Raw genomic sequence first — 14,673 nt, 5'->3', positions numbered from 1 at the left:
TTGGAACATTTCTAATCTGCATAATATGATAGGCCCCAGAAATTATTCTTTTATTGTTATTCCAGCAAATTTATGTAATGAGACATGTAGTTGATTTTATTGATTTGCTACTAATATAAAATATTTCCCCAAATCAGAGAAAAATTTTGATTTTGATTAAAAAACCAAAGATACAAATCTTGCTGAAATCAGTGGCAACGAAGGTATAGTACAGATTTGGTGTAAGCCAGCATTTTAATACTCTTTAAAACTAATTCTTTAAAGTATTACGTGTTACTCACGTAACTCACTGAAGCAGGATTTGCTGTGAAGCATGTGATGGAAGAGCTTGCACAAAGACTGCTCCGCAGGAGGTAAATTCTGGCAGGTACACTCCACACGCAGCATCGTGCCCCAGTTGCTAATGTAGGCTGCTTTGCAATCAGCAGTTGCGGAACAGGGCATGTCACCCTTGATTAAAGTTTCAAGACAAGCTTCCTCATCGTAGCATTTTTTTGTCACGTGTCTCCAACACTTTGACCAAAAAATTGTGTATTTTTTCCTGGTGGAAAAAAAAGAAGTATACAATGACAGTTTAAAAACTCACTTGTGATTTCGCAAAAAGACATTTAAGGATTATCATGAAAAGAGAGCGTATTCCCAAGGTACCACTTAAGCATTAAAAATCACAATATTCAATGATAGGTGGCCTAAATGCTGCTGTGATTTGCACCTAATTAGTTTGAATGAAATCTGCAAAATTGTAGTTTGAGGAAAAGATTGGTTTTACTGAAAAAGTTTTTGAGAAAAAGCAACTGCACTTGTAATCAGCACCTGTGAAGATTTTCCCAGGGTCCAGCAAAAATCAGTGTGAATCCAACAGCCTCAGATCCTCAGAGAAGAAATGTGGATAGAGGAACTAGACCAGTCATCACAATGAAACCAAAACAGGTGCTGTTCTAGTGGATCAGTTTGTTGGGTGGTGTGAAGAAAGAATGAATATTCAACTTATTTTACATAAAATAATCTACATCCAATGCCAACCCCTCCTCTCCCCAAATGCTAACAAAATACAAAATGTCCAATGCTCAGGGAAAATTAGAAGTAATTCGGTTGACCTTAAAGATTAATTGATAGCAGAGATAAGTTATGAGAAGAATTAACTTGTTTCCCAGCTCAATAATCTCAAATTATTTCCGTTTATTTGCTCTTAGGATAGAATAAAATTGGCCTTTAATGCACTATGTATGACAATAGAAAATATATAGCAAAAGTTAACTAAGAAATCTGTAGGTATTAATTAAAAACAATTTATCACTTACATTAAATTTTAGGGGACGATAAAGGTAAACTGTTGTTGTATATTGTACATTAGTATATTAAAACATTATTTCCTTAATCATAAAATTAGGCTATAAATTTACTGTTGAGATATTGTGTAGCTGTAACAAGCAAGTCACATGGAAAAACATGAACTGTTATGATACCAGCTAGGACATCATTGTAAATATTTTCATTACACAAGCAAAGGTTTCAAAGCAGATGCCACCTCTGTGCTAATAGAATTATTTTTATTCACCTCCTGATTTATAGATATGGCTAGCCATAATTTAGAGACTAATTTTGCCAATTATATCCACTTATTGTCAGTGCCAGGAAACATTAATGTTCCCAACATAATGGGTAATTCAGCCAGTCTCCATTAAGATATTACATGTGTACACTTGCACATGCACAGACATACACTTGTAGCCCAATTCTTCTTGACATAAAAAGGGGCAATTCCCACTGACGTCAATCTGAATAGCCTGCACAGAACTGAAAGCATCTCTTGGCCTCCTAGTTTGTTGACTGAACGTTAATTTGAGCACAGCTTTGAGGTAAAATTCAGGTCTAATCCACAAGGGAACTGGTGACTACGCTGAAAACTAAAGTGCGCCGATTGACCATGCACAAATGGTGGCAATTAAGTAGAACTACGAATATGGGCTAATCCTGTTGTGTGTTTTCTAAAATAAAGTCAGATCTTAAAACTGCACTATTCTTCATGAGTTTGGTGCTCTGTGCATGTTTCAGGGCAGCTTTTTTCAAGTATCAGTATGCTTGAGATGAAAAGAATAAGACAACAGTTTTCTGAATGGGCCATGTTGGTTTTATGGCTGTTGGGTACAAAGGGTCAGACTCTGCGGTGGAAGAGGCAATTACTTCAACCAAACAAACTTTGTCTGGTCTGCTGCACAATTTGTGCAAACTGCTAGAGGGCAAAGGTGCAGACTGGCAGGCGTTATCTGAAGAAAGTGGTAATGAAAATACACAACAGCATAGTTTGTCAGGCAGAAACAGTGTTAAGAGTTACGAAAGAGGCAGAAGCAAAGCCCACAGTAGATTCTAGACCTTTCTGAAAATGAAATTTTTCAGTTTACTTGTGGAATTACTTGTGGAATTACCAGAGCTGATGCAGACATCTGTGAAGATGTCAAACACAAGTGATAATATACAATAGATACAGTGCGGAAAAAAATTTTGCTATAGGTGAGATATATGGTATATATATATAAAAATTATTTGATCAAATCCTTATTCACAGGCACATTACTAGGCAAAATCTTTCTTCTACTTACCTGCACAATTCATTCTCTTCACACGTGTGGATTACATTCAGACATGATGGAGGTGGAACAGCAGTAACTGCACAGGGCTTGCCATGGAGAAGTTCTTTGGCTCTGTGGCAGGATTCATCAGGCTGGATACAATCACAAAATGTCATCATTTGGGCAACTTCAAAAGGCATGTTTCGATAGAAGAACCTTATGGCTGCTTGACATTCTTCCATGTTGCACTTCTTATTTACTGAGCAAACCTTAAGGTACAGGGACAACTGTTTGTTACATACTTCATCTTCAACACACTCCTTGTTCATCTCCAAACAGGTCCTGTTTGCTATGTATACTAAAAAGAATAACAGTTTTTAAAATGAAATCACAAGAAAAGCTTTCTCAAGTGATGATAGGTAGTCCTCCTGCCGGCAACATTCCCATTAAAAATAAGTTTGACTCCCCAAAACTCTGACCTAGCTCTTCCAGCATTGCCTGTTTTAAGCCCACTGTGTGATCTTGATACTTCTCCCTTCTACTGCTTGGCCCTCATAAGCAACCCTCCTGCAAGTTTCTGCTCCTGCCAGATAAATAAGGGAGAAGAAAGTGAAAACTGGCAAGATAGAAGTTTCTTCGTGGTATGTAACAGTTTCTGGAAGCTAGTGGCTCGTGGATACCTGAAAATGCTGAAATCTCCAGCATGCAGTCTTATGCTAGACTACATAGTAAGTAATGGAGAAGGGAATATAACTGGTATTTCTGTGCTTTTAAAGCTAGTTTATGTATTTCTAGCCTATGCTATAAACCTTCCAAAAAAATCTAGATAATTCTGACCCTAAAATTTTTATGGGATAAGATTTGCCTCTGTAAATTTAACAGGCTCAGGAGTGTTACCTAACATTTTTGGAATTGTATCTACCCAGTAGCTTAACTGAAAATATGTTGGATCTATTGACTCCCTACTCTTCAGTAATTTGAATGAAAAGTATTCATTTTAATTTTGAGATACACTGTACACTATCTGAAAACGGAGCTAAAACCATTTGTTAGGATTCATAAATAAATTCAGACCTACCTTGATTGGAGAGAGCAGATAAACTCCATTGTAATTTTGTTTCCATACTAATATGGTCTAGAAAAAAAAGATGCAGGTACAGGCATAAGTGATAAACCAGGTTGTAGCTTAGTTTTTAACTTTAAAGTATTGGCTGTGTTGCTGGCATAGTGCCAGTAGTAAAAAGAAACAAGAATAAAAAGCTTGACCAAATAGGACCTGTCGATTTGTTAACAAACTCTAAAATCACTGTTGCATATATTCATAAGTCTGGGGGGTGAAAGCACAGTTTATCAATGGCTGCTGATAACATTCTCTACATATATATCCTGTGAGCTCAAGAAGAGTTTTTAGAGCTGCTCAGAGCAGTATAAAGTCAGATTTCTTGTGAATAAAAGAAAGCCAGAGGCCTTAATGTGTTCATCAGTGCACCCAGTTTTCAAGTTCAACTAACTGCTTGTCATGATCTAAAGTCAAGGCAGGAAGGCAATTCTTGTTATTACAAAATTATTGTTATTTGTCTTACATTGTTTCTACTTACGGTGTAATACTAAAAGGGGCTGATTTGGATCAGGTTCTATCAAATTAACACATTGAAGGACAATAGTATTTGCAGTCAGGCTACCATTTTGATATCAGATCATTCATTTGAATGTAAATAAGCCTCTTAAAACTATCCTGTTTCCAACATTAAACATGTTAAACAGCAAATGATTAAGGAAACCTTTCTCACAGACTTGTGCACACTACTGTTATGTATGAAGGCATTCAGACTGCTGGAATACCACTAACCTGTGTCGGTGTCCTGATTTTTCTCATCATCAACATAATCATCATCATTATCATCATCATCATCATCATCATTTTGACTAGCTGCTGAAGCTTGGTTCTCTTGAGAGTATTGTAAACAAGGGTTGTTAAATATTCCCTTCCATACTTTAATGCATCTCATCTGAAGTGGATCTGAGCACTTGCACTCTCCCAGCACTGTTTTCTTCAGTTCTTTCCACGCTGACAAACACTCTTGGTTGACCATTGGGAGCTGGCATTTTGCTGTGTCTGCCTGGCATGCTCGCTGGAAACTCCTATACACTAAAAAGCAGTAAGGGTCTTCTCGGCAGCGTTGTTTTGCAATACTGCAGTCGTTCTCTAATTCTTCTGGGTGTTTTTGGCCTTGGGGGTTTCTGTGTTGCCTAAAACTCACTTCAGTATCTGATCTTGAGGGAGTTTCCAAATATTCTATGCAAATAGGTACAAACAGAGATATAAATCAAATGAAAGATGGAGCATCATCACTGGTCAGCTCAACACAAACTCAGGAAAAAGATAATTGTCTTAATGCAATAAAATGAATGAAACAGCCTAGTTTCATTCTGAGTTTATGTAAATACATAATTTCAGTCTTGCAGACTAATGAATCTTCCTCATGCTTACTGTGTCCTGGTAGTTGTATAATACAGTCCACTTTAACAATTCAGCTGCTAACAGTAATACGAGAAGCCCTCACTAAAATTACTGCATAAAGGGATTCACTTCACATAATTTTAACCACCTACAGATTGGACATATCATGGATTATAATCTTAATTCAACACATAATTTTTAAAGAGAGAATGGCAATTCCAGAAGATGGTTCATTCATTACTTAAAATGGTCATTTAAGTTAGACAGGGAGAATTACTCCTGAAAGTATCCACCAATATGATAAGCCATCATCTGTAGGTAAAACTGGTACTAGTGTAACTCCATCCAAATTTATGCTATGCTGGTCAGAAATGTAATCTCAATCGGCAAAAAATATAAAATTACTTCAAATTAAAATTATAAATATAATTAAATTATAAATATAAATTAATTAAATTATAAATATAATTAAAATTAAAATTATAAATATAAAATTACTTCATTTTTCTAGAAGCAAAAGCAACTGTTTCAATGACATCAACATCAGGTTTTAGATACCCACTCTTCTTGTTTGGGGCAAGGAGTAACAGATCAGGATGCTATTATTTCCTCTGCAATAAAGCCATATATTCTACTACTATATGATGTACGCTGATTGATGCCAGCAGGGAGTGATGGATCAGTGCGAGGAATCAACCTTGCGGCTCACTTTCCAGGCTCTCATTTGCTGGCTGATTCTCCCTCTCTCATGTCAGCTTTGCTAATCATTACTCCAGGAGACATTGGATCAGAAACTGCAAGCCTTTCATGCACCAAGTAATTCTCAATTATAGAGGTAGGATTTCTGAAGGGAAAAGAGTTCTCAGAATAATAAAAAATACATTTCAAGGAGTTGGGCCCATTGATTACAGTAGAATTTTTTAAAAGGATGTATTTTATATATTATGTACAGCTTTATGAAGGTAGTAACTGTGTTTCCCACATCCAGTAACCTCTCCTACATGTAGTGAAGATGCTCCTGTAACACAATGCGACACAACTGCACAACTGTGCATCCCCATTCACGAGGTGGCTGGATGTGGCTCTCTATACATAACATAGATCCAGTGGCACTCACTCCTTGGGCAACAGGTAGCCCTCAACACACATCGTATTTTCACTCTTGCTTTCCACTGGATTGAGCAAGAGCTTTAGAAACCATTTTAATTTCTCACATGCATTTTATTGATTTTGTTTGTTTTAAAGCAGATATGGCATTGCTTTCATATGCATGTTGGAGTGTGAATATCATAGAAGAGACAAAACTAATGTTTGGGGGGAATTACCAGATTTGAGAAATATGCAAAGAAACTTAAGTCCAGTTAAAATGAGGGTTACAAAATTATATATTTCTTCTTGCTCTTCATAATTAAAACTTCATGTTTAGTTACCTTTATTAATATTGCACTGTTTCCCAAGCAAAGTCATGATGCTACAGAAAACATCTGTAGTGCAGACACAGTCTTTAAATTCTGGGTATTCATCAGCCAGGACCTGGATGATTCTATTGCATCCAATAGCATCTTCTGCCTTGCATTTATTACCTAGAACTGACCATTAAAATGATAATGTTGTTAATGTTTATGAACGCTTAAGGGGTATGATTACATAAAACAATTCAATTGAAGCACAAAAATAATATGTTTTGCCAAGAGAAGATGGTTTGAACTTAGTTTTCTTTGAAAACCTGTCATAATTTACAAATTTTAAATAATATTCAGAGTGATATAATTAAGTTGTGGGTACAATATTACCTCCTTTTATTTGATCTGACCCATTGCCAGAATGTCTGTTCTCATTTTCAAAGTACAAAAACCCTAAAGCTCATACCTTTTATTCTAGGTAGATGAGGCACAGAGACCAAACTAAAAAGCTGCACAGGAGTCACAGAGCACATCCTGAACTGAGGCACTGAGATGCTCATCTTGGTCCTGTGTAGAAATGAGATGCCTGGTACAGGGACAGGAATTCACAGTGCAGGCTAAGGTACTGCCATGTAACGGAATAAGAGAGGGGATATAGGAGGGCAGGCCCAGTCCCATGATAATGGTGATGCTAACCCCATGCTGAGAGATGTCAGCTCTGGTTCAGATCTCTCACTCACGTGAGGATGGCATAAGCCTACAAATGCCTGGCCATTTGGATATGCCCTTGGACTGCTACCCTATAGAACAACTTCACTGCCTAAGTTTGGCAATGACAAGAAATTTAAAGTAGTCCAAGAATATTCTGATTTTTAATTTTTTTATAATAAAAATAAGGGAGATGTTAACATAAAAAAAAATGTGCAGAAGCCTTAGTTTGCCAGTCCAGTTTCAAGCCCGTTGCTTGCGTGTGTACTTGGACTCAATGACAGTCACACAGGCTGTCAGATCACATTTGCCTTGTATGCGTAGTATAAATAAAGAACATGTACTAGTTTGTGGTACAATGGTAAATCCATCAACCCTCTACTTTATGGACTAAAAGGTTGTAAAGGTATGTCATTACTTATTACTGCTTAAGAAATTTACAAGTTACATAAGAAGCAGTTAAATACCATTTAAGAAAGTTTTATTTTGTGAAAGCCATGGTCTACCTTGTCAAAATGGGTATGCAGTTCCCCAAACCAGCACATTTTCCACATTTTCTCTCTTCACCTCATAGATATTAAGTATCTCACAATATGTAAGATAAGGAGTATGTGCCTCACAAGATCCAGGCTGGTCATGGGGCAGCACGAGGATAGATTTTAATCTACTGAGCACAAATGTTATTGTCTCTACCCTGTCAAGGGTGACGTCTGGCTTCCTGCCTTGCTGCTTTCCCATTGATTAGCACGGAGCAGCAGAGACTCTGTGCTCTAGTAAAACTGCAAAGCTAGCAGCCATGTGTCACCGCCACCATGGACAAGCTTTAATGTGATCAGAGTTTTAATGTCATTTATATGTTGTTGACACAAACAGCAGCGGAAGGCAGTCTAGGTGAAAGCCTGCAAGAGGAGGCAGTGCATTTTGCCTGTGCCTGAAGGAATGAATATTAGCTATTCCAGAGTGCACGTCCCCATCCTGCCACCTCCAAATCCTTTTTCAAACAGTGTCTGCATTGCCCTTTCTCCAGTTGCTGTTTCTGACTGAGGAGGGCCTAGAGATGTGTTAAAATGTGCACTGCTACAGGGGTCGTTGCAGTCCAGCAAGAGCTACAGTTCCCAGCCTCTGCTCCCACTTCACCTCTTGTACCAGCAGAGGAGGAGTTGATGGTGCCCGGGCTTGCCTGTATCTCTCCAACCCCATCTCCAGCTTGCCTTCTGCATTTTTAGAAGTAGAGCATGACCCTAAACCTTAGCTCTCACATTTCTCTCTTTTTCCAGTAGCCAAGGAGCTCAGGAGATCTCCTGAAGGTCATAGACATAGGATACTCCCTGGTCATAAAAATAGGGTGCAAAGTAAGTGGCGACATGGGAACTATGGAGGCCCATGGAGGTGGGTGGGTGGATATTCCACTCTATATTTTATCAAGTGAGTAAGGGATTGTCCTGGTTTCAGCTGGGGTAGTTAATTTTCTTTGTAGCAGCTGGTATAGTGTTATGTTTTGGATTCAGTATGAGAAGAATGTTGATAACACACTGATGTTTTCAGTTGTTGCTAAGTAATGTTTAAACTAAGTCAAGGATTTTTCAGCTTCTCATGCCCAGCCAGCAAGAAGGCCGGAGGGGCACAAGAAGTTGGCACAGGACACAGCCAGGGCAGCTGACCCCAACTGGCCAAAGGGGTATTCCATACCATGTGACATGATGTCTAGTATATAAACTGGGGGGAGCTGGCCTGGGGGGTGGATTGCTGCTCAGGAACTAACTGGGCATCGGTCGGCAAGTGGTGAGCAACTGCATTGTGCATCACTTGTTTTGTATATTCCAGTTCTTTTATTGTTATTATTATTGTCATTTTTTATTGTTATTATTATCATTATTTTTTCTTCCTTTCTGTCCTATTAAACTGTTCTTATCTCAACCCACGAGTTTCACTTTTTTCCCCCAATTCTCTCCCCCATCCCACTGGGTGGGCGGAAAAGAGCGAGCAGCTGTGTGGTGCTTAGTTGCTGGCTGGGGTTAAACCACAACAGGGATAATAAAAGAATTTCAGGAGGCAATTTCAGGAGGACAAATTCCAGGGGTAGAAAAAGAACAACAAAGATCAAGAGGGGCTTGTGTAAAAATCAGCTAATTTGCAAAATTTATGACTGTCTTCTTCAAAGTCCTGAGGACACTTCAAGGATGGAGGTGAGTAGAGGCAGGAGAATAAGAAACACAAATCCTGGTATATTTTATGCTGCACCCCAGCCTCACTTAGCTCATCTGTCTTCATGACACTAACAAATTGTTGTTAGGAGTCAAGTACAGGGGCTGTGTTCATAGTGGCCCTGTGTGCTGCGAACCCACTGCACTCAATCACAGCAGCTGACAACCAGGGGGTGAGAGGCAGGTTGTCCTATACAAAGGGCATAGACAGAATTGGGAAGCACATCAGATTTATGGGGTTCCCTTGCCTGGCCCCTTGAAAGCTGTGTAGAAATAACCTATTATCAGTATTGGTCTGTTTGTACACTGTGTTGATTCAGCTGTGATGAACAGTAGAAAATATTTTATTGCTGGTTTTCAATTATTGTTGCTTTACCATTGATTAGTTCTAGGTAATATATTTTACCTTATGCATATTCTTCCAAGACATTTACAAAAAAAATGCTCTCTGACCTAATGCTTGGCAGCCATTATTCATAATTTGATTTATTTATATGTGCATAATTTATGTACATGGGACCACAGGTAGAAGCATGACAGAGTAGAAGCTGACACTTCCATGGTGATAATATGTTCTTGCACAGTCAGCTCTTCAGTCATCAGTGGGAATTGCATCAGAGGACTGCAGAGGAAAGTACTGGTTTTCCCCTCTAGCACTGGTGACACCACATGTGGAGTGCTGTGTCCAGTGCTGGGCTCCTGAGGACAAGAGGGACATGGGCATACTGGACTGGCTCCTGCAGAGTGCCACAGGTGTGATTAATGGACTGAAGCATCTGTCCTACGAGGAGGCTGAGAGAGCTGGGATTGCTCAGCCTGGAGGACAGAAGGCTCAGGGGCGTACCAATAAACATATCCGTCTGTATAAATACCTGCTGAGAGGGGAGTGAATAAGGCAGGGACAGACTCCTCAGTGACAGGACAAGAGGTACAAACTGAAGTACAAGAAATTCCATGTAAAGGTCAGAAAAAACTTTTTTAATATGACAGTGGTCTAACAGCAGAAGAGAAGAGCAAGTGGAAGAAGGACTGGACTCGGAGGACTATAAACTGAGACTCTGAAAATGCTGCTGTAGTAGTAAGGGAGCAGTGATGGACAGTTTGACAGAGAAAGGAGTGACTTATGCAGTCATCTGGACAGTGTACCCAGACCTGCTCTGAAGAACAAAAGATGGAGGTCTTGATAATGCACATATTTAACTTGGAGGTTACAGCCTGAGGGACTGAGTTATTGAGCTCATACCGCAGTGTAGGAGTGTAATTATCATTTGTAGTTAGGTTTTTCATAGAGAAACTAGCAAAAGGAATATTTGCCCCATTGCCTATTGACTCCAACACATTCATGCTCAGCGCTGAAGGGCCTTTTCCATTCCTACAGCTCATCCATGAAGTTTTCAGTCTTGCACATGTAGAGTACTCTTGACATACAGTATAATGTTATTCTTACTAATAATGCTGGTAGATTTTCTGTCACTGTTTCTCTGGGCTCTCTGGGAGGTACCATCAGCTGTCTGACTATGGGTTTACAGCCTCTGGGGTCATGGCACCTAATAAGCACATTTAGAATGATTTGTCCTAGACCCAACATAATATATGAGTGCCCTGCAATGTTGGAGAGTCCTTGCCAAAGGCTATTATCCTAAGGAAATCTCCAGATGCAAAATCAAACAAGAAGAATTTATCTTCAGAAGGTTTCTCTGACCCAGTTACAAATACCATTAATATCAATGAATAAGCACATAGGACAATATGTGAGGGAAATGGCATATTATGGGACAATGCAATAAATCCAAAGGGGAGACCACAGAAGTCATCATGCTGGCCCACTTCATCTGGTTGCAGGTTATGATGAAGAATAGGCTACAGTATAAATCCTGATCTTTATGTCAAGTAGTCTTGGTGCTAATGCCTTTGTGAATGATGTGAGAGAAGCAAATTCAACTTCTGATTTGGGGAGGAAGTTTGGTTCTACAGAGCTCATCTTTAGGTCACTGTCTTGAGCCTGAAAGTACTGGATATTCCAATGCTTTTTTTCAAACAGCAGCCTTATCTTTTGAAACTGTTCCACTTCACATAAAATATTTAAAAACTTGATAGAACATGAGCTGAAACCCAGTTCATTTGGGGACTGTTGTAACCATTAGGTTATCATTTATTTTTCATTTACTCTGTCTGTTCTTCAAAGTATTCAGCCATTCTATGGAAAGCAGATATGTATCTGGAACAGGACACACTAAGAAGGACCCCTCGGAGAATTTTCTGTTCTAATTATTTTAAATACTGCCTTGTGACTTGGGACACTTGGGTTCAAATCTCTGCAAAAAATCAGACAGAGAGAAGCATTCAGGTAGCTCACACTGCAGGTGAATGTTCTAGCAAGGGGCTATTGACCATGAAGTCAGGCAGCATCTTCTGCTGCCTAGCTTCTCACACAGACCAAACGTGAGACTGGGTCCTGATATCAAGACAGGCAGAGGAATATTCACTTTACCAACTCTGCTGCAGCTGAGGCTCAGAACAGATTATGGCATCAGGATGTGGCTGGTTTTGTTCAAATATAGTCAATATAAGGAGAAGGGAGGTTTCTGTGGATTTTTTTTTTCTGTGGATCTGGGAATCTGACATGTTGGTACCTGTCATGGTTTAACGCCAGCCAGCAACTAAGCACCACGCAGCCACTCACTCACTTCCCCCCCACCCAGTGGGATGGGGGAGAGAATAAAAAAAAAAAAAGTAAAACTTATGGGTTGAGATAAGAACAGTTTAATAGAACAGAAAGGAAGAAACTAACAATGATAATGATAACAATAAAAAAATTACAATAGTAATAATAAAAGGATTGGAATATACAAGTGATGCACAATGCAGTTGCTCACCACCCACTGAGCGATGCCCAGTTAGTTCCTGAGTGGCGATCCCCCCACCCCCCCAATTTATATACTAGACATGACATCACATGGTATGGAATACTCCTTTGGCCAGTTTGGGTCAGCTGCCCTGGCTGTGTCCTGTGCCAACTTCTTGTGCCCCTCCAGCCTTCTTGCTGGCTGGGCATGAGAAGCTGAAAAATCCTTGACTTAGTTTAAACACTACTTAGCAACAACTGAAAACATCAGTGTGTTATCAACATTCTTCTCATACTGAATCCAAAACATAACACTATACCAGCTACTAGAATGAAAATTAACTATCCCAGCTGACACCAGGACAGTACTATTCACTGAGTAAATACAATGTGCCTCTCTACAACACAGCTCTCTTTGAGGCATGCTTTATTTGATTTGTTTCTTATTCTAATACAATATTTGGAAATTACTCTAAGTAACTACTACATTGGTTTGGGTATCGTGCAAGATCCTAGAATCATAGAATGGTTTGGGTTGGAAGGGACCTTAAAGATCATCCAGTTCCAACCCCGCTGCCATGGGCAGGGACACCTTCCACTAGACCAGGTTGCTCAAAGCCCCATCCAGCCCGGCCTTGAACACTGCCAGGGAGGGCACAGATCAACTCCTTTGAATTGTGAAAACAAGGTTGGAACTTTTTTTTCCAGCTGCATGCTGGCTTTAACAGGATCCCACAAGAGCATATTTTCTGCTGAATTTAGACTTCTTGAGTTGGTTCAGACTCTGACTTTGTTCATAGCCCAGAAATTTCTTTTATCATGTTATTGAAGAGACAGTGTGACTGTGAATATAGTACTGGCCATTGCCAAGGACTTCAGAAGTTGACTGTGTTTTGCCATCATTTTCTCTTTGAAATCTTGCTGACTTCATTCATTTACCACAGCAATATTATGATAAATTCTGAATATGCAACCATTCAGCAATTCAAAAGAAAGCTGTGTACGCCATAAAGAATTACCTGAAATATTACAGACATCTTCAACAACATTCCAGACGCTCTCACATCCATTTGCAGCATTTATACATTGCTCCCACAATTGCAGGCAGTCAGTAGTCTGGGCAGTAGATATACTTGTGAAGTACATGAACAATACTGTAAAAACAGAGTATAATGACTATTTAATACAATAGATATTGTACTGACCTTTTCATTTACACTTAGATTATAACAATATAATTTACTGTAGTTTATCTATAGATTCAAATTTTCTACCAAGTTACTTTTTAACAGAATAAAACTTTTCCTCAGTTTCACAACTGGAAAATTAAATTTAAATTTTAAATTTTCAAAGTTGCCGTGTGGCATATTTTGTATTGTTTTTACCCCAGTACTGTAACATCAACCATAGCTATACATCAGTCTATAGATACATAGAAGTGACTGCAGTTCTGAGATCCATAATAAATTATAGAAAGGAAGACAGTATAAAATTCAGAGGAAACAGCATTTTGCTTGGAGTGCAATTTCATCAAGCTACAGACTACACAGGAATTCCTATAAATAGACCATGTGAAAGAGATTTGACAGATACACACCTGTTAGATAATAAATGAGATTTTCTTTCATAATACAGTACTCTTCACCCTCTTTGTTTTTACTTCACAGATGCATCATTTCTTGAAAGCAACCCCTACATTTATGTCTTTGTCTGCTTCCCTGAGTGCACTGAACATAAAAACCAATTTAATTGCATAAAAAAGTTCTGAAATTGAAGACTGATACGGAGGTTTCAAGGTAAAGAATTTTAAATCAGCACCACCTCTGGCTTATCAGTAGAAAATTAAATTGCCTTGCTAAGAAAAGCTAAATCAGTTGGGGTTTAGCTCTTTCATCAACATTCCCATGGTAACACAACCTCTAATTTGTAACCATGTGTCTTAATTTTCTATAAAATTAAGTTTCTGACACTGATTTCAGGCCTTATCAAACTAGCTGCTGAACACCTGATGGAAGTGTTTTCCTTAGGTATTGAAGGACACGGCATCTCCCAGACCAAGTCTCCTTTTTTTCCTTATGTTCAGGTAAGTTCATATGGAATTTGAGGAGTTTCCAGCACTGTTTAATTCCTTAAACATCATCTGCAAGAGGCATGAAATATTCCTTCAGGACTTGTCCAGACCCCATCCAGAGAAATGAAACATTTCCAATGGTACATTTGGGAAATAAGAAAATATCAAATACCACTCTTAATAACCTTAAAGAGCCACTACTCTTTAGAGGTGATGCCATCCCTTCTGGAAATGATGCTTACCTGTGATATAACAGTGCTGCTGTAGGGAACACTTCCTGGAGACGTGTTGTTAAAGATTAAGCAACATTTAATACTTTATAACTGACAGGTGTAATAGCATTTGGTGTGCCTCAGAGACACAAAAGAGGCCACATGTGCTTACCATAGCTGGTGCTAATCCTTCCCCAGT

At 38.9% G+C, this 14,673-nt stretch overlaps 1 protein-coding gene across 3 annotated transcripts in view; it reads right to left on the bottom strand.

The window, feature by feature from the left end:
• The window catches only part of GFRAL (GDNF family receptor alpha like), a 29,139-nt gene that overhangs the window by 12,410 nt on the left and 2,056 nt on the right, over nt 1-14,673 (bottom strand). The window contains exons 2-7 of one of the 3 annotated variants that reach the window (XM_052809241.1): nt 13,211-13,345; nt 6,462-6,620; nt 4,420-4,866; nt 3,649-3,705; nt 2,601-2,928; nt 282-541 (exon numbers count right to left, since the gene is read on the bottom strand). In XM_052809241.1, the coding sequence (XP_052665201.1) occupies nt 282-541; nt 2,601-2,928; nt 3,649-3,705; nt 4,420-4,866; nt 6,462-6,620; nt 13,211-13,345 (1,386 nt within the window). The remainder of the gene's footprint in view (nt 1-281; nt 542-2,600; nt 2,929-3,648; nt 3,706-4,419; nt 4,867-6,461; nt 6,621-13,210; nt 13,346-14,673) is intronic. The other 2 variants (XM_052809242.1, XM_052809243.1) reach the window with 2 other exon arrangements.

The sequence above is a fragment of the Harpia harpyja genome, chromosome 15 (genome assembly GCF_026419915.1).
Source record: "Harpia harpyja isolate bHarHar1 chromosome 15, bHarHar1 primary haplotype, whole genome shotgun sequence".
NCBI classification, from domain to species: domain Eukaryota; kingdom Metazoa; phylum Chordata; class Aves; order Accipitriformes; family Accipitridae; genus Harpia; species Harpia harpyja.
The sequence above is the reverse complement of the archived record's forward strand: the minus strand, read 5'-3'. Positions and strand labels throughout refer to the sequence as shown.